Raw genomic sequence first — 25,586 nt, 5'->3', positions numbered from 1 at the left:
GGGAATTTTCTATGTCGTGTCTCCATTTCCTGAAAATACAAGCTCCAAAATAAAATTGGTTCTAATGCTTTTGGAGCCTCTTTTGCACTCTCTCCCGTCTACAAGACAATCTTTGTCTGTCTCTCTTGTCTCTCTCTCTCATGAATCACGAGCACTTATAGCACGCATCTACTTGGACAACCCTCTCTACACCCCACACATTACTAACCTTAAAGTGGTGGGAGAGAGAGAAGGCAAAAGATGGGGACAAGACATCCTTCCACACAATCAAAGATTTTGTCTCCCATTTCCAAAATCCCCCCACCTCTGACTTTTCACCTCCCCTTTTATTATATGGAGAGCAACCCCCCCCATTAACTTAGCAAAAGACCAAGATCTCTCTCTCTCTCTCTCTCTCTCTCACTCTCAGCCACCGAGGACTTGATGTTTTTGAGTGAGGCCAGTCCCTCTCATATTTGAAAAGCTTTCACTAGTGAATGCATTTCTTGAATTATTTTTGTTAATCATTAGTGAGCCTACCTTGAGTACATGATTGTCACTCAAAATACATTGATAACCTCATGAATCGGGTAAAGGTAATTAGAGGTAAATGCAAAATTTGGGCTGATAGTCCAAATATAAATTTGTTAAAGTTTGATATAATAAAGAGTCGAACCTATTCAAATTCATATGCATTCTTACACCTAATCTATAAGTGCTCGTGATTCCTGGAGGCAGCGGCAACGCACCAGAGAATGCAGCGGATCTGAGCTTGTCCAATGGGTAGATTGGAAAAACTCCTTTGGAAAGTGCCAACGGTTATGAAGACATGGAGGAATATATAAGGAAGACACTCAAGTTATTTGAGTGTGTGCGTGAAAGAAAAATTTCAAAGTTTGAAGCCCTTAGTCTTTGCTGTTTCAATTGTTGAGCTCAAATTGTACTCAAAAGAGAGATTAAATACTTGTGAGATCTTGAGGAAGTGTAGCAGAGTTTCTACACTATGGAATCAAGGAGGTGAGGCTGTAAAATCTCTTTTGGTTCTTAGCGGAATCCAGCCAGTGGGCTGTAAGTGCGGGAGAGTGGACGTAGGCTTGGTCTAAGCCGAACCGCTATAAACCTTGTGTTTCGACTCTATTTCTCTAATCTCTTTATTTTAATTCATAGTTTTATATAACTGTTTATAGCCTTTTACATCTTCAATCTATTATTCTCAAAAGACGAATTAATCTGTTAAGTTTTGCAAAAACTTTTTTGATCACCTATTCACCCCTCTTTATGTGCTCTTACTAGCCCTATCAAGGGATTCCCTCGGCCTTGACAATGCGGGGGATCTTGCCCTTGATGGCAAGAACAGCTTTTTCTGGCTCCATAGCATGGACGCGATCCAAGTCATTTCCAAACTTTGATGGCAAGAATCTCTAAAAATAAACACAATGAAATCAGAAGAAACATTTTTGTTAGAAAGCAGAACATTTTTTAGAGCATATTCCCCTTAACCAAAAAACATGTATGAGTTCCCACGAAAAAAGGAAGACAAACTTATATGAGACTGAATTCGAGTTGTTTCGATAAGTTAGTATAACATAGTAGAAAGTGATCATAAGTGAATCAATAAATTCAGCAATTCAGCAAAGTCGACCCCAAGTGCTATAAGAAAAATAGAAGAAATAGAGCAGTAGCCAAATAACTCTGTCAAGTATAGAATAGGCAGACATTCTACTTGCTTGGACACTTTCACAAGTAACAAGATATCAGGTAAGACGAATGCCTTTTGTGAGCATGCTGAGTTCCACTCGCCATTGACTGACGACCACCCAAAGCAGCGACAACTACTAAGTACCATTTCCAGGATTAACTAGTTCATGTTTCCCACGCTCTCCTATAGTTGAATTCAAAATAGTTACTCTTGAATTTCACTGATGACTTCTACACAAGGTTATGACCATTTTAAAAAGAAAGAAGTTGAAGTCTACATATAGATAAGTCCATCCATCCCATTTCATTAAAGCAAAGCTCGCAAGGAGATCGCGATGCACCTAAACCACTAAGACAAGAATCAAGCTAACACCCATTAGTCAAATGCTAAACCAACAATAAGAACTTGAAATGAAATTACTAGGCACAACACCACCTTGATATTCCCAGCTGCTTTAATAGCAGCAACAATCATGTCTTGGTCCTTCACTTGTGCTCACCCCCACGGCAGAGATTACCACATCTACTTGCTTAATCACAATAGACTCTCTTGATTGTATATGTCTCCCTGAGAATCAAATAACTAAGAGCATGGACAAACGATCAATGAAGTCGGCAATGATCCGCAAGATTTGTCTACACAGCAAAGCGCAGCCACGTAGCTATAGCTGTCTCAGAAACAGCTAAAGCATATCGAAGTTTCCACAAGATTTTTCTGGAAATGTGCACGTTCACATCATCATGCAAAGCTGAAATTTCGTTAGGCATTTGAAAGAGGAGAGGAACGTGATTTCTGATTTCAACCATGCACAAAGACAAAATATCAGAGAAGGGAAAGAACAACGCCATATCGTAACGTGACTCCATCAACTCGATCAAGTGAGAGATAGATATAAAAATCAACTTCGATCCTACTGATAAAAACATTTCTCAGAACGGCGAACGAACGCAACCGCATGGGAATAACTACTCACCTGGAATATACTGATGCTTGAGCTATTGAAATCTTCGACCATTTCAGCCTTGATGGGGTCGGAGAGAGCGGACTCCCTCACGAGAGCGAAGGTAGGGTGACCGGACTTAGCACTCACCTTCACGACGAACTTTCCGGTGTATCTAGTGCCTCCGATCACCAGCACTTTGCTCTTCTCGGCCATCTCGGAGGGTTCTATTACGGCGGAGGTGCGGTTCTTCCCGGCGAACTTGCTTTGTCTCGTGCTGCAACTTTTGTTGCCCGGTGGCACGCATCGAGATGAATCGTCATTTTATTTTTATTCCAAAAGGGCATAATTGTCTTTTCGGTGAATTGACTTTCCCACCACCATCATCCTTCGCTCAGAAAATGAGTGCACACAAAAGTGGACAACGAAAGGCGGAAGAAATTTACGGTGGAGAATGAGTACATGACGAGAAATTTTTTGAAATAACAACTCGACTTACCAAAAGTTGTCTAAATTTGATTGAGAAAATTGATTATTGTGTCGACCAAACCTCCATTGAGATAGAAAAGAAATCAACAATTCTGATTTATGATAGGCTGCGTGTTCTTTACAAAATTCAAAAATGATAACTCTCTTGTTAAAAACAGATTTTTTTTTTTGGGTGATCCGGGAACCCCCAAACAGCCGGCAGCCGGCAGGGTAAACCCGGGGTGAACTGGGCCACCACCACAGACCCAGCCATGGGTGAGTCGCGCAATGGGGATGTGGGGTTTCGAACCCCTCCCCCCTCGGTGGGGGAGAAAGCGCGAAACCAGATGTTGTTGACTGTTACTTTCTCAAAAAATGCGTTACTTAATATGTTTTTCATTGGAAATTCCTGACTTATGATTGGTTTAGGAAGACTGAACCAAACGAATGCTTAGTTAGACAACAATCCACAGTATATCAGGTTTTGGAATAAGAATTTGGCTAGAGATTTATCCAGACTCATCGCGCATGCCTCTTTTTCTACATGTTTGTTCCCTCGCAGCCACTAAGAATCCCCCCAAAACATTAACAATAATTCAAAATTGCGACAAGTTTGACAGTCGGTTTACGCTTGTTTTAACTTGTTATTCTTTTAGACGTGAAAGATAATATGACATACAAAGATAGAGAAACCCGTGTCTTGGTGTTAGCTTGGATTGGCCCATGAACCCATATCAAACTCCAAAACAGAAGCAACTTCTCCGAGCAGTGCAGAGACGCGCCACATTGAACGTTCATACTTTATAGTGTGTCCTCAGACTAATGGGTTGTACAAGCCATGTGATGATCAGCAGAAGCGACATTTCACACTAGGATCCTGTGAAGCAGCATCCTATATTATTTATTACTGCACGGAGATGTGAGAAATTTATTAGCATGTTCGGTTTCGATAATCAAACAAATTGATCGAGGCATTGATCCACAGTCATGTATTTGACATCGGGGTAGAGCGCCGAAGCTTCCACTCCGAATGATGGCTCAATCTCGAAGTTCGTTTGGTCTCCTTTCACGAAGATAGAATGGTATAATGCCAAGAACAGGTTGCGCGGAGCCACCGCCTCTGCAATATGATCGGACAAGCTTTAAATGTCAGAGAGAATAGAGAGGATTTCAGGCACTTAAATCCAATAGAAATGCATCCCTAACCTTGAATGTTCTTCAGAACATGCTCCTTTGGAACATACACCCTCTCTAGGGTCTTGCCGATCTTTCTCTCCCACAAAGACACGAGCTCATTCATCGAGTAGGTGTTGGCAGGAGGTTTGATATACAAAATTTTGTTTAAGGTCCTTGGGTCATCCACAGCTTTGATGGTATAGGTGCCGATGGCATCCTCATTGTTTAACACCGCTGCATATTGACGGGGAGAGTGTTACAATTTCGCTAATAAATAAATCACAGAGTCATCTATCTTCCTAGGGTTACTTTCGGCTCACTTTGAAGAAGAATGATCTCATCAAACTGATTCATTAGACAACATGCAGACAAATGCAATCATATGTTCTTTTCCCAAACAAATACATAAAGAGAACCTTCATGATCTGCCCGCTAGGTGGTATTATGCCAAGATAAACCACAACAGAATCATATCATATATTAGTCTCTAAAATTGAAGACTAATGGATGTAAGAGCCCCATTATCTCTAGACAAGGACGTTACCTTAAAATTGTCAAGCTTCATGAATCGCCTCTCACTTTGATCACTACTGTAATTAATTCGTTGTTAATGTACAACAAAAAAAAAACTTAACTAATTAGAATACGCATTTCAACGAATTGCTTCTTACTTTTTGCATTTCCATCTCCGAAGATGACAACTTTATCTCTAGGGGGAGCTGTAGCCCCGAGCTGTGACAATGTCCGAAGGTGGAAATTTCCAAAAGAGTTAGAAGCCACAAATGTATAAGGGATTCCCTCAGCCTCAACAAGGCAGCGAATCTTGGCCTTGATAGCATATCCAGTTTTTGCTGGTTCCACAGCATCGTTACGATCCGCATCATTTCCAAAATCTGAAGGCAAGAATCTCTAAATAGAAAATAATTGATTCAGAAGAGACATTTTTATTAGAAATCAACAAAAAACTAGAGTGCATTCCCCTCATCCAACAAATTTACATGAGTTATGGCTAAAAGACAAACCAAACTTATATGAGACTGAATTTCACTTTTTTCTTCAATATGTGAATCTAACAGAGCAACAATAAAAACAAACTTATATGAGACTATATTTCATTTTTTTTTTCAATATGTGACTATAACAGAGTAAAAATTATTGTAAGTGAATCAAGACTAGCAATTAAGGTGTTGTTTGGTAACGCTCCGGGAAACTTTCTCTTTGGTTTTTTTTTTTGGTTCCTCAACGTAGAAATAGAACAAAAACGCACTTGAAGGATTAAGTAGTTCATGTTTCTCATTATCGATCAAAGAGCAGGGTACACGACGGTAATCCATATTGAGTTTTTAAAACCTTTTGACTTTTTCGATGACCTTGACGAAAAAACATAACCACAGTGAAGCCGGCATTGTCCGGTACTTGAATTTGACATAGTTAGCCTCAAATTTCACCGACGACTTCTACACAAAGTCATGACCATTTAAAAAGGAAAGAAGTGAATTCTCTACAAATAAAAAGTGAATCCACCCCATTTCATCAAAGCAGAGCCCACAACAAGAACGTGATGCACTCATACTAGAAGAACATACTTAAGCTAACAACTAACACCAACGTATATCGTCAATCAAATGCTAAACAAAGAATAATAACTCGAAATGAAATTACTAGACACAGCACAACCTTGATATGCCCCGGCTGCTTTGATGGCTACAACAATCCTTTCTTGGTCTTCTAGCTGTGCTATCCCCACAGTAGAGATTACCACATCAACCTGCTTAATCGCACTCAATAGACTCTTTTGATCGTATATGTCTCCTTGAGAATCAAATAACCAAGAACATGGACAAACAATCAATAAAGTCAGCAACCATCAACCGATCTAATTTTGGCCAGTAGGAAGACTATGAAAAAGGAGAAATACGAAATCTAATGAAGATAAGACTCCAATACCTTCACCAGACGAGAAAAACTGTTGTGAGAAATACATATATATTTTTTTATAAAAAGAAGCCGCTACCCACAGAATTCTTGTCCATGCATTACCTACCAATCTTTTGAAAGGCTACGACAAGGTATTTGCAATGACATCTGAATTACAGATCAGCGACATGTACTTCTGAATAAAAATTCATCTACACAGTACGAAACATATGGAAATTTTCATAAGACTCGTCGAAAAATGCACTCGTTCGTCTCAGCATGCGAAGCTGAGGAGATTCGTCAATTAGTGTGAAAAACGAGAGGGAGATTGTTTACGGTTTCGCCAACTTACGAGGCCGAAATATCAGAGAAGAGAAAAAGCACGCTGAATTGTAACGTGACTCCATCAACTCGATCTTGTGAAAGATTAAGATGAAAATTGACTCTGATACTACTGATTAAATGTTGGCTGGGTCCACCTTCATGTGAGGCCCAGTTAGCATTAAATAAAAAAAAAAAAAACAAAACAAAACATAAAGAAGTGGAGTGTTTTGCGTGGAGGTGTGCATCCGTCGAAAAAGAAAAGAGAGGAGAGAGAAACAGAAAACTGCAAGCAAGGGAGAAGAGAAGAAAGGAAGAAGGCTGCAATTTTGCGGCTTTGATTTGAAGGCCAAATATTGATGGAATCGGCTCAAATTTCAGTATATTGTTCGTGAGACCGAGGGCTACAAGTTGGTGGTTTTTGTTCGTCGAGAACCATCCCCGAATTCTCCAGTTGCGGTTAAGGTATTCTTGCTCCCAACTTGTTTGTCTACCTATGTGGTGAGAAAAAGATGATTGTAATGTTGATGTTGAGCCTCTAGTATGTGACTAGAGAAGAATACTTTGTGTATCCTGCTATTCTTGGTGATTAGTGGATGTTTTTGGGCGGTCCGTGGTTTTTCCCGCATTGGGTTTTCCATGTTAAATCCTCGGTGTCATTATTTGCTTTATTTACTTATTATTTCGGCGTTATATTTGCATATTGTGAGGCTATACATTGCTGGTTGTTGCTGGGGGCTAAGAGATTTTAAGTTGATTTAGTATCGGGGAGAAATTGATCTTGGATTGCATTTGGCCGTGGTGAATTGTGTCCCCAATTCTTGTGTATGAAGTTTGAATCATTCATGAAAGAACAAGGATACGGTAAGACAAACTCCGATTCTTGTGTCTTTATGAAAAGATTCTCAGATAATTATTTTGTTATTCTCCTACTTTATGTGGATGATATGTTGATTGTTGGGCATTATGTCAAGAAAATCAAGAGCTTGAAAAATGAGTTGAGTAAAGCTTTTGCAATGAAAGACCTAGGCCCGGCTAAGCAAATCTTAGGCATGAGAATTACTCGTGACAGGAAGAATAAGAAATTGTGGTTATCTCAAGATAAGTATATTGAGAAGGTACTTGAAAGATTCAACATGAGCACATGTAAACCGGTGAGTACTCTACTTGCAGGCCATTTCAAGCTAAGTAGTAAAGAGTGTCCTTCAAGTGAGAAAGAGAAGGTTGAGATGATGAAAATTCTTTATGCATCGGCCGTGGGTAGTTTGATGTACGCCATGGTTTGTACAAAACCCAATATTGCTCATGCAGTTGGTGTTGTGAGTAGATTTCTCTCTAATCCAGGTAAGGAGCATTGGATCGCTGGTAAATGGATTCTGAGATATCTTAGAGGCACTTCTACACTTTGCTTGTGTTATGGAAATGTAAAGCCTGAGTTGAGTGGCTACTCGGATGTGGACTATGCCGGTGATGTTGATTCCCAAAAATCCACATCGGATTTTATAATAATCTTTGCAGGGGTAGCTGTTTCATGGCAATCGATATTGCAAAAATGTACCACTTTGTCTACAACTGAAGCGGAGTATATTGCTATTACCGGTGTAGGTAAAGAACTTTTGTGGATGTAAAAATTCCTACAAGAGTTGGGCTTGAAGCAAGAGAAGTTTGTTCTATATTGCGATAGCATGAGTGCCATCCACCTTAGCAAGAATCTGGTGTTTCATTCAAGATCGAAGCATGTTGATGTGAAGTATCATTGGATCTGAGAAAAGCTAGAAGAGAAGCTCTTCCTACTTGAGAAAGTTCATACTGACAACAATAAGTCCGACATGATGACCAAAGCCTTGCCCGTGGTGAAGCTTGACGCTTGTAGAAGAAAAGCGGGCATGACGAACCTTCCAACATGAGGTGGAGGGGGAGATTTGTTGGCTGGGTCCACCTTCATGTGAGGCCCAGCCAGCATTAAATAAAAAAAGGAAACAACACAAAACAAAACAAAAAGAAGTGGAGTGTCGTGCGTGGAGGTGTGCATCCGTCGAAAAAGAAAAGAGAGGAGAGAGAAATAGAAAACTGCAAGCAAGGGAGAAGAGAAGAAAGGAAGAGGGCTGCAACTTTGCGGCTTTGATTCGAAAGCCAAATATTGACTGAATCGGCTCAAATTTCAGTATGTTGTTCGTGAGACCGAGGGCTACAAGTTGATGGTTTTTATTCGTCGAGAACCATCCCCGAATTCTCTAGTTGCGGTTAAGGTTTTCTTACTCCCAACTTGTTTGTCTACCTATGTGGTGAGAAAAAGATGATTGTAATGTTGATATTGAGGCTCTAGTGTGTGACTAGAGAAGAATACTTTGTGTATCTTGATATTCTTGGTGATTAGTGAATGTTTTTGGGCGGTCCGTGGTTTTTCCCGCATTGGGTTTTCCACGTTAAATCCTTGGTGTCGTTATTTGCTTTGTCTACTTATTATTTCGGCGTTATATTTGCATATTGTGAGGCTATACATTGCTGGTTGTTGCTGGGGGCTAAGAGATTTTAAGTTGATTTAGTAACGGGGGAGAAATTGATCCTGGATTGCGTTTGGCCATGGTGAATTGTGTCTCCGGGTTCTCCCTAAAATTAAAGACATTTCTCAGAATTCCGAGCAAGATCAAATGGCAAGGGATGCTTGAATTCCTCGAAGCAGCACCGAACGTGGGAAACTAACGGAATCACATGAGAATAACTACTCACATGGACTAGGTTCACGCCTAAGCTCTTGAAACCTTTGATGATTTCGGCGTTGGCGGGGTTGGAGAGGGTGGACTCCGTCTCAAGAACAAAGGTAGGGTGACCGGACTTTGCACATGCTTTCACGATGAACTTTCCGATGTATCCGGCGCCACCGGTCACCAAGACTCTGCTCATCTCTGCCATCTTGGAGGGTTTTTTCACAGCGGGCGTGGTGTTTTCCGGCGAACTTGATCGGTCTCTGACGTGACTTTGCTGTATTTGGAGAGAGAGAGAGAGAGAGAGAGAGAGAGAGAGAGAGAGAGAGAGAGAGAGAGAGAGAGCTAAAAGGCGGGGGTTCTTATCTTCATGATGGGATGGAGTGTCATTGGATGATTCTAGAAGGGTGTAATCGTCTTATCATTGAAATAATTTTTCTTGTTGAGGTTATCCTTTACTAGAAAAAGGGTACATGGAAAGTGGGAAAATAGATGGAAGATAACGATTTTGTTTCATTTAAGTGATTATTTAAATTCTGGAGAAATAAAATAGTTAACTTAGCAAACAAACAAGAAAATTTAATTTTGATGGTGCTATGAATTTAAGTAATTGTAATTGATGAGGAACTAGTCCAAACTACTTTTTTTACGTTGACTTTTATCATATGAAAAAAACAGGGGTATAAAATGGGCAATGAGCTACTCTACATCCATATGGTAGCATGATATCATAGAGCTTGATAGCCGCCATGCTATTGTTTCGAGGTTCAATGAATTCTTTTTCTTGAAAGGGTTGATCACAAGATTACCCTTCTTTAATTAATTGGGCAATACAAGATTACTATATTTGTAATTCATAACCTCTATGTGAGAAAAAAGCAGCATAACGAGTGTCCATATATGGAGTGATTAGTAGAAAGTTATTAAACCTTTGACATCTATACCAATTCGATTATTTTTAAAAAAAGGGTATAAAATGGCCAATGAGCTACTCTACATCCAAATGGTAGCATGATATCCTAGAGCTTGATAGCCCGCCATGCTATTGTTTCGAGGTTTAATGAATTATTTTTCTTGGGAGAGTTGATCACAAGATTACCCTTCTTTAATTAATTGGCCAATACAAGATTACTATGTTTGTAATTCATAACCTCTATGTGAGAAAAAAGCAGCATTACGAGTGTCCATATATGGAGTGATTAGTAGAAAGTTGTTAAAAACCTTTGACATCTATGCCAATTCAATTTTTCTTAAAAATGGGTATAAAATGGCAATGAGCTACTCTACATCCATATGGTAGCATGATATCATAGAGCTCCATAGTCACCATTCTATTGCTTCGAGGTTCAATGAAGTCTTTTTCTTGGGAGGATTGATAACAAGATTACCCTTCTTTAATTAATTAGGCAATACAAGATTACTATTTTTGTAATTCATAACCTCTATGTGAGAAAAAAGCAGCATTACGAGTGTCCATATATGAAGTGATTAGTATAAAGTTGTTAAACCTTTGACATCTATACCAATTCAACTTTAAAAAAAAAGGGTATAGAATGGGAATGAGCTATGTCACATCTCGATCCTTGAATGTGTGCCCATCCCTTGGTGGTCGATTAAATTGCGACATCCTAGAACACGTCGCCAACCCATTTATTTTAATGTATATGCGGAAGCGAATAAATAAATCCCCTGACAATACGAAGATGTGATAGAAAAGCAGGGCCATAATTTTGAAAATCACAACACACTTTTATATACACTGCAAACTCAGTTATATACAACATTAGTTTATATTCACACGCCTACCAAACATGAAAGAACTACTAGTCCTTTAGGCGTTCGAATCCTAACCGAAGGCTCCAGGGTCTCTAGCTCCGGGGAACTCGGGTCTACCACTGAACCACCAGGAGAGTCAACCGTACACTTGCCAAAAATGATCTCTAGCACCGACATAAGAATCTCAGATTCCAATAGGAGACCTTCTCTAGGTCCATCTCGCCCGGAACGATACCATGATCTAAATTGATATGGTACCTTCCGAATAGACCTGCATCATCCAAGACAATGGATCTCACGAGTTCGTAGACCTAGTCTCCTTGGCTCCCAGGAAAGGGAATCTAAGAGATCTATTCGGTGACCCTCTTCGACTGGCGAAAGCGCTCAGGTGGAACAACCATCTAAGGACCTGTAAATATTAGTCCACGATGGGGTGAGACGATGTCTCAACAAGTTTACCCTCTAAACTCCGACTAGGAAGGAAATACACCTAAAAGCTGTTTATACACACACAAGATAGCGGACTTACCTCGCCACAGTTCCTTCCTGCAAGTCAGTACAGTTCATGATCTCAACAAATCCACTCAATTCATATTGAATCATCAATCAACTAGTCAATTAGCTCAATTCCAAACCAACATTACTATCTATCAATTCAATACCATATATCAATCCTCTGATACCATCACTACTCACAACAGTTGCAATATATGGTCATAGTTCACATTCACTCAAGTTGATATATATATAGCTCGCTTAAGCTGATAAATATATATAGATCGTGCTCACTCAAGCTGATAAAATGATCTTAGCTCACTCAAGTTGATATAGATATATTGATCGTGCTCACTCAAGTTGATAAAATGATCATAGGCTGATGTATATATATATATAGATCGTGCTCATTCAAGTTGATAAAATGATCTTGGCTTACTTAAGCTGATAAATCACGACATTGAAAATACTCGATCGAATAATCGTGCGTGGATACACGGTTGGCATGTGCCAAAATTTCAATATCTTTCTTTTAGAAATTCCTACTAATTAAAATAGTCCATAAACACATTTTTGGCGCTGTAAATCGATGCTTGGTATTTTCCAAATTAAATATTGAAATTACCTAATTTAGGAATAAATACCCAAAATTATAATTTTCACTCAATTTGCACAATCTAGCATTCAATTAAATAAACCAAGCATACCATTGCAATCGGCACGAAATTCCAGTCACCGACTATCCCGGTATAATTTTTGAAAATTAATAAATAAATAAATACTAAAATTAATTAAATAAATACAAATAAATGTCATAAATAGAGACTTAGGTCAGAAAAACCTGACTAAATATCGAAAAGGGCTCGGAAAATTTCTGAACCTATCTAGATATATAATACAACCTAGCTAGTTGCTAATTAAGCTGATCTAACCAACTAACATGCAATAACGAGTAATTAAATCGCTAAACCATTCTAATGAACCACCTAAACCATACTTAGCTTAAACTAATCAACCCTTAAGCATAATTAACTCTCTAAACAAAGTTTTGTGAGTAAACTCACCGGTTTTGAAATCCGATGAGTCCACGATGATGGCAAAGCGGAGACGGGCAACAAACTCCGAAGCGGCGGCACATTACGAGGCCCGGAAGCGATCCTAAATGGGCCTCGAAGCCCATGGAGGTTTGTTGGTCTTAGCTTTTGGTTGTTGGGTTGAAAGGCTGAGTTGGGTGACGGGCTGAGCTAGAAAGGCCAAGGTGGCTGGTGGACGGCTGCAGTGGGTGATGGCGATGATCAACGGTGGTTGAAAGGTAGTGGAGATGGCTCAGGCAGCTGGACAGGAGCTCGACTTGGCCTGAGGAGGCTTAGGGGATGGGCTCAACATGCGGGACAGCGGGTTGGAGGTGGATGGCTAGGCAGCACACGGCGGAGGTGTGACATCCCAGATTTTCAGTCCTGTTTTCTACTGAATAAATCGAACATTTCATTGACGTGCCTATAGGGCTGTTCTCAGCTGATCACTCTCGAGATAACTAGACTATCCAGGGAAGCCATTAAGGAATTTTAATGCAATAGACTTGAGAATTCAACCAAGAATCGACTACTTGATACTGCTCATCTGCCGAGATCATTACGACATAGATATGAATCGATTAGAGATCAGAGATAGGTCGGTTCGACTGAGATGAGTGGTTAAACGTGGGTGATCCCACTAAATTGCAAAATTCTCATCGACCGGCACTAGTTTGATTTTACTATCGTTTTGGTACCCTATGTCCGTATTTGAATCATCGAGATTTTCACGACAATCTAGAGTCGTCATTGTGTCGAGTGGGTTCATTGTGACTCGAAGAAAATCGACCACGGGTATTTTTCACCAAAAATCTCTGAAAATTACTCGGTGGTCTAGGTTATGCTAAAAACGCGCCGAATGGAAATTAACCATGAATTTGAGTCCGATTTCAGAAATTGAAGATTTTGTCATGTCAGAATAAATTCTAGGAACGTCCACCATCATTACGTGGGCCAAACCCTACTCTTGAATTTCACTGATGACTTCTACACGAGGTTATGACCATTTTAAAAAGAAAGAAGTTGAAGTCTACATATAGATAAGTCCATCCATCCCATTTCATTAAATCAAAGCTCGCAAGGAGATTGCGATGCACCTAAACCAGAAAGACAAGAATCAAGCTAACACCCATTAGTCAAATGCTAAGCCAACAATAATAACTTGAAATGAAATTACTAGGTACAACACCACCTTGATATTCCCAGCTGCTTTAATAGCAGCAACGATCATGTCTTGGTCCTAAACTTGTGCTCACCCCACGACAGAGATTATCACATCTACTTGCTTAATCACAATAGACTCTCTTGATTGTATATGTCTCCCTGAGAATCAAATAACTAAGAGCATGGACAAACGATCAATGAAGTCGGCAACGATCCACAAGATTTGTCTACACAGCAAAGCGCAGCCACGTAGGTGTAGCTGTCTCAGAAACAGCTAAAGCATATCGAAGTTTCCACAAGATTTTTTCTGAAAATGTGCACGTTCACATCATCATGCAAAGCTGAAATTTCGTTAGGCATTTGAAAGAGGAGAGGAACGTGATTTCTGATTTCAACCATGCACAAAGACAAAATATCAGAGAAGGGAAAGAACAATGCCATATCGTAACGTGACTCCATCAGCTCGATCAAGTGAGAGATAGATATAAAAATCAACTTCGATCCTACTGATAAAAACATTTCTCAGAACGGCGAACGAACGCAACCGCATGGGAATAACTACTCACCGGGAATATACTGATGCTTGAGCTATTGAAATCTTCGACCATTTCAGCCTTGGTGGGGTCGGAGAGAGCGGACTCCCTCACGAGAGCGAAGGTAGGGTGACCGGACTTAGCACTCACCTTCACGACGAACTTTCCGGTGTATCTAGTGCCTCCGATCACCAGCACTTTGCTCTTCTCGCCATCTCGGAGGGTTCTATTACGGCGGAGGCGCGGTTCTTCCCGGCGAACTTGCTTTGTCTCGTGCTGCAACTGTTGTTGCCCGGTGGCACGCATCGAGATGAATCGTCATTTTATTTTTATTCCAAAAGGGCATAATTGTCTTTTCGGTGAATTGACTTTCCCACCACCATCATCCTTCACTCAGAAAATGAGTGCACACAAAAGTGGACAACGAAAGGCGGAAGAAATTTACGGTGGAGAATGAGTACATGACGTGAAATTTTTTGAAATAACAACTCGACTTACCAAAAGTTGTCTAAATTTGATCGAGAAAATTGATTATTGTGTCGACCAAACCTCCATTGAGATAGAAAAGAAACCAACAGTTCTGATTTATGATAGGCTGCGTGTTCTTTACAAAATTCAAAAATGATAACCCTCTTGTTAAAAACAGATTTTTTTTTTTGGGTGATTCGGGAACCCCGAACAGCCGGCAGCCGGCGGGGTAAACCCGGGGCGAACTGGCCACCACCACAGACCCAGCCACGGGTGAGTCGCGCAATGGGGATGCGGGGTTTCGAACCCCTCCCCCTCGGTGGGGGAGAAAGCGCGAAACCAGATGTTGTTGACTGTTACTTTCTCAAAAAATGCGTTACTTAATATGTTTTTCATTGGAAATTCCTGACTTATGATTGGTTTAGGAAGACTGAACCAAACGAATGCTTAGTTAGACAACAATCCACAGTATATCAGGTTTTGGAATAAGAATTTGGCTAGAGATTTATCCAGACTCATCGCGCATGCCTCTTTTTCTACATGTTTGTTCCCTCGCAGCCTCTAAGAATCCCCCAAAACATTAACAATAATTCAAAATTGCGACAAGTTTGACAGTCAGTTTACGCTTGTTTTAACTTGTTATTCTTTTAGACGTGAAAGATAATATGACATACAAAAATAGAGAAACCCGTGTCTTGGTGTTAGCTTGGATTGGCCCATGAACCCATATCAAACTCCAAAACAGAAGCAACTTCTCCGAGCAGTGCAGAGACGCGCCACATTGAACATTCATACTTTATAGTGTGTCCTCAGACTAGGGGGTTGTACATGCCATGTGATGATCAACAGAAGCCACATTTCACACTAGGATCCTGTGAAGCAGCATCCTATATTATTTATTACTGCACGGAGATGTGAGAAATTTATTAGCATGTTCAGTTTCGATAATCAAACAAATTGATCAAGGCATTGATCCATAGTCATGTATTTGACATCGGGGTAGAGCTCTGAAGCTTCCACTCCGAATGATGGCTCAATCTCGAAGTTCGTTTGGTCTCCTTTCACGAAGATAAAATGGTGTAATGCCAAGAACAGGTTGCGCGGAGCCACCGCCTCTGCAATATGATCGGACAAGCTTTAAATATCAAAGAGAATAGAGAGGATTTCAAGCACTTAAATCCAATAGAAATGCATCCCTAACCTTGAATGTTCTTCAGAACCTGCTCCTATGGAACATACACCCTCTCTAGCGTCTTGCCGATCTTTCTCTCCCACAAAGACACGATGTCACGCCTCGATCCTCAAGCACACGCCCATCCCTTATCTTGGTCGATTTTAAAATGCGATATCCAAGGACTATATATCGCCGACACTTTCCCTTTTAATAGCATATGCGGAAACAGTTATAAATCCCCAGAGAATAAAACATTGGGATAAAACAGTAGGACTAAATTTCAAACTCTTAAAATCGTTCACTCTTATATACAAGGTGAACTATTAGATTTAATTCACAATAAGCTAGTTTAAAAACAAGGTCTACAAGCAGAAGTGAGGTTCTACAAGCTACGGGTCCCCGTCCTCCTTGTCATCGTCCTCCACACTCCAACTGGAGCTTTCAACAGACTGCACGGACTTTCGAGATCTTCAAAAACCAAGTCTACTGCATCTAGGTACCTAAAATGGTTATTCAATAACCAATGAGACTACGTCTCATCAAGTTCTACCCCCTAAGACCCGATTAGTAAACTAATACACCTTAGGGTTGCTTATGCACAACCTAAGTCAGATGACTTACCTTGGTCTCAGATTCCACCTACATATTAGTACAGATCAAATAAGCATGCAAACAATCACATCATTGATCGAAGCATTGATCAAATCGACCTAGTCAATTACACACTAACAAGACCACTCATGGTCATTTCCATTCGATCAATCAATTCACAACAGCAGATCAAAGCAATGAATCATATCAAATCACACTTAGATCGAATCATCGATCAATTGACCTAGTCGATTACATGTAATCACAACCCATGCTTGGTCGGCACATTCAATATTATCTATAAATCCAACCATAGTCTAGGACTGCTCACTCTAAGATGATAATTAGATAGTATTGCTCGCACTAAGCTTATAGGGTTAAGGTATACTGCTCTCAAGCTGACATATTGCTCGTAGGTTGATATAGTATACCGGCATACTGCTCTCGCTAAGTTGACATATCGCCTGCAGGCTGATATAGTATACCCCCGATGCTCACTCTAAGTTGATAAAGTGTACTACTCGCGCTAAGCTGCTATATCACCCGTAGGCTGATATAGTACACCGGTATACTGCTCTCGCTAAGCTGACATATTATAGCCCGTAGGATGATATAATATACTATCCGACCATTCAATCCATTCCATCTTTTATCTTCTTTTTTTTTTTGTGACCCAGGGAACCTCCATGCGCCGCTTTGCGGCGGAGTAAACCCTGGGGTGGACTGGGCCCCCACCACTGACCCACCACAGAATCGCGCAGCTTGCACCGAACATTGACCCACGCAAGTTTCGAACTCCTCCCCCAATGGGATAGAGTACTAAGCCTTAAACCAGCGCGGCCATCGCGAGCGGTGGTCCATTCCATCTTTTATCCTTCTCGATAAAATAGCCGTGTGTGGGGACACCGTCGGCCTTAGCCAAAACATAATATTTTCCTTTCCTAACTCCCACATTTTCTGTAGTCCACCAAAACACTTTTGGTGCTGTCAACTGACCCTCGGTTATTTTCTAATTAATAACCAAAGATTATTCCATTAAAGAATAATTCACAATTTCACAAATAATTAAATTCAGCACAAAATAAAGCTCAATTAAATAAACGAATTACGCCACAACAATCAGCACAAAATTCCGGTCACTGGCCATCCCAGTTGAATTTCCGGAAAATAAATAATTAAATAATTAATTTTGAAAATAAATAAATAAATACAATAAATACAATTTAACACAATATAAAGCTCAATTAAATAAATGGACTACACCATGATCATCAGCATAAAATCTCGGTCATTGGCCATCCTAGTCGAATTTCCAGAAAATAAAAAATTAAATAATTAATTTCGAAAATTAATATTTAATTCCCAAAAATTTCACTTATGCCCGAATTGCCTAATTAACACCCGATAAGGGTCGGGAAAAATCCCAAGTAGCACTCAATAAATAGTTTTACGTGCCTACTCGCTAATTGCACAATCCAATTGACTAACATGCATCACAATGATCTAATAATCACTAATCTACTCTAATCTAACTACCTAATTGCACTTAATTAAATCTAATCAAATTTTAAGTATAATTAGTAAACTAAGAAGGCATTAGTAAGTAAAACTCACTTGATTTAAAAGCGGAGACCGGGTCACCACATGGTGACGCGACGGCGACCGAAATCCAAATTTTTGGCGGCGTCGACGGACCCTCGGGCCGGGCTCAAAAGCCTCGCAAGCCCACAGCGATTGCTGGGCTTGGTCTCGGATTTGGGCCTACTTCTTGGGCTTCAAGTGAGCTGGAAATGGGCTGATCTTGCTTGAAGATGGGTTGCTCTCTCTTGGGCTGAAATAATCTGAATTTCACTTGGGCTGAACTTGATCGACTGAAGATAGGCCCAGCTGTTGGGCCACGAAAATTGTGTGGGCTGCTCTAGAAGGCCCAAGGATGGGCTGCTGAAATAGAAGCCCACGGCTTCAAATGGGCTGGAATGCAATGTTTGTGGGCTGAAGACAGGCTGGAACGTCACCTTGCTGGGCTGCTCGCGGACGGTGGGCTGCTCGATGAAATTGGAGAAGACACGAGGGCGTTGCTGGTTCGATTGTTGACCAGGCGTGGACTGGAGCTCGCTGGGTTGATGGGCTGTCGGTAGCTTGACTTCACGCGGCCGAGATGAAGACACGAAGAACCAACAAAATTTCGGTGGAAATGAAGGCTGCTCGGTGGACGCGTGGAGGAAAGCGGCAGCTGGGACGTTGTCGAAGGAGCTGCTGCGTGTGAGCTGGGGGATTCGGTGAGTGGAGCTGCCGAAGGAGAGAGGGAGAGCTGGATTCGTTGGCTATTCGGTGATGGAAGCAGCGAAGATGAAGCTGGCGTTGACTGAGGGACGTGGCAGCGGGACGTCGAGGCCGAAGCAGTCGCTGGCGTCTTCGACTGAGAGGGGATGGAAGAAATTGAAGGAGCTGTAGGGTCAACCAAAGGGGCTTCGGTAGTGCAAGTGTTGACCGGCGTGAGGGCATGTGGCAGCTGAGGGAAATTTCGGTGGCAGAGGGTTGCTTCGGCTGATTTGTTGGACGACATGGAGCTTGGAGGAAATGGAGAGGTAAAGGAGAGAGAGTGAAAGTGGTTCGGTTGCTTTGCGTCAGAGAGAAGAAGTCGACTCTGCAGGCGTTCGTGCGGCTGTGAGCATCCGAAGGAGGGGGAAAAAGCGTCGACAGAAGCTGAGGGAGGAGAGGGAACAACTTCTGCTGGTGGGGCCTTCTTCCTCTCTTCTTATCTTCAGGTCTCCCCGCCCTTTTGACCGGTCCTCCTCACAGCTGGCCAGCCAGCCAATTTCCATGACCAAAAGCCCCTTTTTAGAAGTTCAAGGAGGTCTAAAATGTTGGGTCCAAGAGTGCTACGAATTTCTCAAGATCTTGCTTTAATTAAACATCAAAAGCTTCTCAATCAATCCCCATTTGACATCTGCAAATCCAATTGACACCTCTATATTTTAATTGACAATGTTTCTCACCCTTGATCCCATCTCGCATCTCAATTTTGCCATCAAAACAATCCTCGGCCCTTTTTGCACAAAAATGATAATAAACCAACTTTTCCCAAAAAGTCTTGGTTGTCAGAAAAAAAATCTTCTAAGACTAAACCAACGTTCCTAAAATGACCTGTGACATGACAGACTCTTCAATTTTTGAAATCGGACTTAGATTGGCGGTTAATTTCACTCCGACGCACTTTTAGTGTGACTTAGGTTACCAGGCAGTTTTCAGAACTTTTTAGGACAAATGACTCGTGGTCGATTTTCTTCGAGCCACGATGATCCCACTTGACACATTGGCAACTCTCAATTGTCGTGAAAATCTCGAGGATTCAAATACGAACACATGGTACCAAAACGACAAGAAAATCAAATTAATGCCTACGACGAGAGTTTTCCAATTTAGTGGAGTCACCTATGATCAGTCATTCATCTCAGTCGAACCAACCAATCTCTGATTTCAAATCGATTTTATATTATGCCGCAATAATCTCTAAAGATGAGCACGGTCAAGAAATCGATTCATGGTCGAATTCTTAAGTCTATTCGCCTTAAAGTCCTTAATAACTCACCCAGCTAGTCTAGTTATCTCGTGAGTGGCTAACTCAGAGAAAAATACTGAAATCGCGTCGATGAAATGCCCAATTTATCTAATCGAAATCAGAGCCCGAAAATCTGGATGTCACAACTCTTCCCCTCTTATAAAAATTTCGTCCTCAAAATTTAAACCTTTACCAATTCTTAAACAAAAGGTGGGGGTGTTGTCGTCTCATCAAGTCTCATTTTTCCATGCCGCTTCTTCGGTCTCGTGGCGTTGTTAGACCATTTTGACCAAGGAGACCATCTTAGTACACAAAATCTACTCTTTCTAAACCAACAACTAAACTGAGCTTCTCACGTATGATACTCTGTCGTTCACCTCTGACTCTGATCACGACAATTGCAGTAACTGATTATTGAGCTGACTCTAGCCTGTGATCTTTCTTTCCTTCACTTTCTTTTCACCACTGAAATTCTGTATCCTTTGCTATTCATTGCTTAAGAAAGAACCCTCTGAAAACTCTGCCAAACTTGTAACCTCTGATCTAGATTCGAAATATAATTCATCCTCGGCACTCAATGCCGGTGAATTATCTTATACTCACACACTTCGATATACCCAATCAAAACAAGATCTATTCGTACTGTATTGAAGTGAACCGGCTCCATCTATTGATTGACCACTATCCTCAAATGGTATAAGTACTAAGCCTGTCACAAAGTTCCATTGTGATATATGATCATTCTCACTTGGGACTCTCAAGTGATGGTAAAATTCCTCCCGGTTCGCATTACCGAACTTCCACTTACTAACACCTCTAACACTTGCAAACTGCCTGGCGGTATCTATCTTCATATTAGTATATTAATCTAGCTGACGCCGATTCTAATCTACTTGCACCGTCTGGTCAAGTAGATCGGAATCCCCCAAAACATTAATAATAATTCAAAATTGCGACAAGTTTAACAGTTGGTTTACGCTTGTTTTAACTTGTTATTCTTTTAGACGTGAAAGATAATATGACATACAAAAATAGAGAAACCCGTGTCTTGGTGTTAGCTTGGATTGGCCCATGAACCCATATCAAACTCCAAAACAGAAGCAACTTCTCCAAGCACTGCAGAGACATGCCACGTTGAACATTCATACTTTATAGTGTGTCCTCAGACTTGGGGGTTGTACATGCCATGTGATGATCAACAAAAGCGACATTTCACACTAGGATCCTATGAAGCAGCATCCTATATGATTTATTACTGCACGGAGATGTGAGAAATTTATAAGCATGTTCGGTTTTGATAATCAAACAAATTGATCGAGGCATTGATCCACAGTCATGTATTTGACATCGGGGTAGAGCTCCGAAGCTTCCACTCCGAATGATGGCTCAATCTTGAAGTTCGTTTGGTCTCCTTTCACGAAGACAGAATGGTCTAATGCCAAGAACAGGTTGCGTGGAGCCACCGCCTCTACAATATGATCGGACAAGCTTTAAATGTCAGAGAGAATAGAGAGGATTTCAGGCACTTAAATCCAATAGAAATGCATCCCTAACCTTGAATATTCTTCAGCACCTGCTCCTCTGGAACATACACCCTCTCTAGGGTCTTGTTGATCTTTCTCTCCCACAAAGACACGAGCTCATTCATCGAGTAGGTGTTGGCAGGAGGTTTGATATACAAAATTTTGTTTAAGGTCCTTGGGTCATCCACAGCTTTGATGGTATAGGTGCCGATGTCATCCTCATTGTTAAACACCGCTGCATATTGACGGGGAGAGTTTTACAGTTTGGCTAATAAATAAATCACAGAGCCATCTATCTTCCTAGGGTTACTTTCGGCTCACTTTGAAGAAGAACAATCTTATCAAACTGATTTATTAGACAACATGCAGACAAATGCATTCATATGTTCTTTTCCCAAACAAATACATAAAGAGAACCTTCATGATCTGCCCGCTAGGTGGTATTATGCCAAGATAAACCACAATAGAATCATATCATATATTAGTCGCTAAAATTGAAGACAAATGGATGTAAGAGCCCCATTATCTCTAGACAAGGACGTTACCCTAAAATTATCAAGCTTCAAGAATCGCCTCTCACTCTGATCACTACTGTAATTAATTCGTTGTTAATGTACAAAAAAAAAAAAAAGAACTTAACTCATTAGAATACGCATTTCAACGAATTGCTTCTTACTTTTTGCATTTCCATCCCCCAAGATGACAACTTTATCTCTAGGGGGAGCTGTAGCCCCGAGCTGTGACAATGTCCGAAGGTGGAAATTTCCAAAAGAGTTAGAAGCCACATGTGTATACGGGATTCCTTCAGCCTCAACAAGGCGGCGAATCTTGGCCTTGATAGCTAATCCAGTTTTTGCTGGCTCCACAGCATTGTTACGATCCGCATCATTTCCAAAATCTGAAGGCAAGAATCTCTAAATAGAAAATAATTGATTCAAGAGACATTTTTATTAGAAATCAACAAAAACTAGAGTGTATTCCCCTCATCCAACAAATTTACATGAGTTATGGCAAAAAGACAAACCAAACTTATATGAGACTGAATTTCACTTTTTCTTCAATATGTGACTCTAATAGAGCAACAATAAAAACAAACTTATATGAGACTATATTTCATTTTTTTTTTCAATATGTGACTATAATAGAGTAAAAATTATTGTAAGTGAATCAAGACTAGCAATTAAGGTGTTGTTTGGTAACGCTCCGGGAAACTTTCTGTTTGGTTTTTTTATTTTTTGGTTCCTCACCGTAGAAATAGAACAAAAACACACTTGAAGGATTAAGTAGTTCATGTTTCTCATTATCAATCAAAGAGCAGGGTACACGACGGTAATCCATATTGAGTTTTTAAAACCTTTTGACTTTTTCGATGACCTAGACGAAAAAACATAACCACAGTGAAGCCGGCATTGTCCGGTACTTGAATTTGACATAGTTAGCCTCAAATTTCACCGACGACTTCTACACAAAGTCATGACCATTTAAAAAGGAAAGAAGTGAAGTCTACAAATAAAAAGTGAATCCACCCCATTTCATCAAAGCAGAGCCCACAACAAGAACGTGATGCATTCATACTCGAAGAAAATACTTAAGCTAACAACTAACACCAACGTATATCGTCAATCAAATGCTAAACAAAGAATAATAACTCGAAATGAAATTACTAGACACGGCACAACCTTGATATTCCCAGCTGCTTTGATGGCTGCAACAATCCTGTCTTGGTCTTCTAGCTGTGGTATCCCCACAGTAGAGATTACCACATCAACCTGCTTAATCGCACTCAACAGACTCTTTTGATCGTATATGTCTCCCTGAGAATCAAATAACCAAGAACATGGACAAACAATCAATAAAATCAGCAACCATCAACCAATCTAATTTTGGCCAGTAGGAAGACTATGAAAAAGGAGAAATACGAAATCTAATGCAGATAAGACTTCAATACCTTCACCAGACGAGAAAAACTGTTGTGAGAAATATATATATATATATATATATATATATATATATTTTATAAAAAAAAGCCGCTATCCATAGAATTCTTGTCCATGCATTACCTACCAATCTTTTGAAAGGCTACGACAAGGTATTTGCAATGACATCTGAATTACAGATCAGCGACATGTACTTCTGAATAAAAATTCATCTACACAGTACGAAACATATGGAAATTTTCATAAGACTCGTCTAAAAATGCACTCGTTCGTCTCAGCATGCGAAGCTGAGGAGATTCGTCAATTAGTGTGAAAAACGAGAGGGAGATTGTTTCTGGTTTCGCCAACTTACGAGGCCGAAATATCAGAGAAGAGAAAAAGCACGCTGAATTGTAACGTGACTCCATCAACTCGATATTGTGAAAGATTAAGATGAAAATTGACTCCGATACTATTGATTAAATTTTGGCTGGGTCCACCTTCATGTGAGGCCCAACCAGCATTAAATAAAAAAGAAAACAAAACAAAATATAAAGAAGTGGAGTGTCGTGCGTGGAGGTGTGCATCCGTCAAAAAAGAAAAGAGAGGAGAGAGAAACAGAAAACTGCAAGCAAGGGAGAAGAGAAGAAAAGAAGAGGGCTGCAACTTTGCGGCTTTGATTCGAAGGCCAAATATTGATGGAATCGGCTCAAATTTCAGTATGTTGTTCATGAGACCGAGGCTTACAAGTTGATGGTTTTTTTTTGTTGAGAACCATCCCCGAATTCTCCAGTTGTGGTTAAGGTTTTCTTACTCCCAACTTGTTTGTCTACCTATGTGGTAAGAAAAAGATAATTGTAATGTTGATGTTGAGTCTCTAGTGTGTGACTAGAGAATAATACTTTGTGTATCCTGCTATTCTTGGTGATTAGTGGATGTTTTTGGGCGGTATGTGGTTTTTCCCGCATTGGGTTTTCCACGTTAAATCCTTGGTGTCGTTATTTGCTTTGTCTACTTATTATGCATATTGTGAGGCTATACATTGCTGATTGTTCCTGGGGCTAAGAGATTTTAAGTTGATTTAGTATCAGGGGAGAAATTGATCATAGATTGCGTTTGGCTGTGGTGAATTGTGTCCCGGGTTCTCCCAAAAATTAAAGACATTTCTCGGAATTCCAAGCAAGATCAAATGGCAAGGGATGCTTCAATTCCTCAAAGCAGCACCGAACATGGGAAACTAACGGAATCACACGGGAATAACTACTCACATGGACTAGGTTCACGCCTAAGCTCTTGAAACCTTTGATGATTTCGGCGTTGGCGGGGTTGGAGAGTGTGGACTTCGTCTCGAGAACAAAGGTAGGGTGACCAGACTTTGCACATGCTTTCACGATGAACTTTCCGATGTATCCGGCACCTCCGATCACCAAGACTCTGCTCATCTCTGCCATCTTGGAGGGTTTTTTCACAGCGGGCGTGGTGTTTTCCGGCGAACTTGATCGGTCTCTGACGTGACTTTGCTGTATCTGGAGAGAGAGAGAGCTAAAAGGTGGGGGTTCTTATCTTCATGATGGGACGGAGTGTCATTGGATGATTCTGGAAGGGTGTAATCGTCTTATCATTGAAATAATTTTTCTTGTTGAGGTTATCCTTTACTAGAAAAATGGTACATGGAAAGTGGGAAAATAGATGGAAGATAACGATTTTGTTTCATTTAAGTGATTATTTAAATTCTTGAGAAATAAAATAGTTAACTTAGCAAACAAACAAGAAAATTTAATTTTGATGGTGCTATGAATTTAAGTAATTGTAATTGATGAGGAACTAGTCCAAAATACTTTTTTACGTTGACTTTTATCATATGAAGAAAACAGGGGTATAAAATGGGCAATGAGCTACTCTACATCCATATGGTAGCATGATATCATAGAGCTTGATAGCCGCCATGCTATTGTTTTGAGGTTCAATGAATTCTTTTTTCTTGAAAGGGTTGATCACAAGATTACCCTTCTTTAATTAATTGGGCAATACAAGATTACTATATTTGTAATTCATAACCTCTATGTGAGAAAAAAACAGCATTACGAGTGTCCATATATGGAGTGA

General features: G+C 40.4%; 2 protein-coding genes across 3 annotated transcripts; both read right to left on the bottom strand.

Moving 5' to 3' along the window:
- Positions 1-3,969: 3,969 nt before the first annotated feature.
- On the bottom strand, positions 3,970-14,552 carry LOC104454718 (phenylcoumaran benzylic ether reductase Pyrc5-like). Its single transcript, XM_039312747.1, has 6 exons — positions 14,291-14,552; positions 11,644-11,655; positions 5,932-6,074; positions 4,934-5,171; positions 4,293-4,496; positions 3,970-4,206 (listed from the first exon to the last, which is right to left on the bottom strand). The coding sequence occupies exons 1-6, from the start codon at positions 14,550-14,552 to the stop codon at positions 4,040-4,042; spliced, it is 1,026 nt and encodes a 341-aa protein (XP_039168681.1). The 3' UTR covers positions 3,970-4,039.
- Positions 14,553-15,484: 932 nt separating this feature from the next.
- Positions 15,485-25,054, bottom strand: LOC104443316 (phenylcoumaran benzylic ether reductase POP1). Of its 2 annotated transcripts, none has more exons than XM_010056645.3 (5): positions 24,749-25,054; positions 23,244-23,378; positions 22,241-22,478; positions 21,596-21,799; positions 15,485-15,829 (listed from the first exon to the last, which is right to left on the bottom strand). In XM_010056645.3, the coding sequence occupies exons 1-5, from the start codon at positions 24,929-24,931 to the stop codon at positions 15,663-15,665; spliced, it is 927 nt and encodes a 308-aa protein (XP_010054947.2). In that variant the 5' UTR covers positions 24,932-25,054; the 3' UTR covers positions 15,485-15,662. The 2 variants fall into 2 exon arrangements, with proteins under 2 accessions (XP_010054947.2, XP_010054946.1); XM_010056644.3 differs by lacking the exon at positions 15,485-15,829 and adding an exon at positions 21,139-21,509 and having other exon boundaries at positions 24,749-25,047.
- Between the last annotated feature and the right edge of the window lie 532 nt (positions 25,055-25,586).

This window comes from Eucalyptus grandis, chromosome 5, assembly GCF_016545825.1.
Source record: "Eucalyptus grandis isolate ANBG69807.140 chromosome 5, ASM1654582v1, whole genome shotgun sequence".
Lineage (NCBI taxonomy): Eukaryota > Viridiplantae > Streptophyta > Magnoliopsida > Myrtales > Myrtaceae > Eucalyptus > Eucalyptus grandis.
Note: the sequence above shows the minus strand (reverse complement) of the source record. Positions and strands in the feature narration are given on the sequence as shown.

Excerpts from the sequence above, each read along its gene's own strand:
- LOC104454718 (XM_039312747.1), bottom strand. The coding sequence starts at position 14,552 with ATGCGTGCCACCGGGCAACAACAGTTGCAGCACGAGACAAAGCAAGTT. Across the intron at positions 5,172-5,931 it reads GGGCATATCAAGGTTGTGCT|AGATTCTTGCCTTCAGATTT; the intron begins GTGTCTAGTAAT and ends TTTTCTATTTAG. Across the intron at positions 4,207-4,292 it reads TGTTCTGAAGAACATTCAAG|AGGCGGTGGCTCCGCGCAAC; the intron begins GTTAGGGATGCA and ends ATCATATTGCAG.
- LOC104443316 (XM_010056645.3), bottom strand. The coding sequence starts at position 24,931 with ATGGCAGAGATGAGCAGAGTCTTGGTGATCGGAGGTGCCGGATACATC. Across the intron at positions 22,479-23,243 it reads AAGCAGCTGGGAATATCAAG|AGATTCTTGCCTTCAGATTT; the intron begins GTTGTGCCGTGT and ends TTTTCTATTTAG. Across the intron at positions 15,830-21,595 it reads GGTGCTGAAGAATATTCAAG|AGGCGGTGGCTCCGCGCAAC; the intron begins GTTAGGGATGCA and ends ATCATATTGCAG.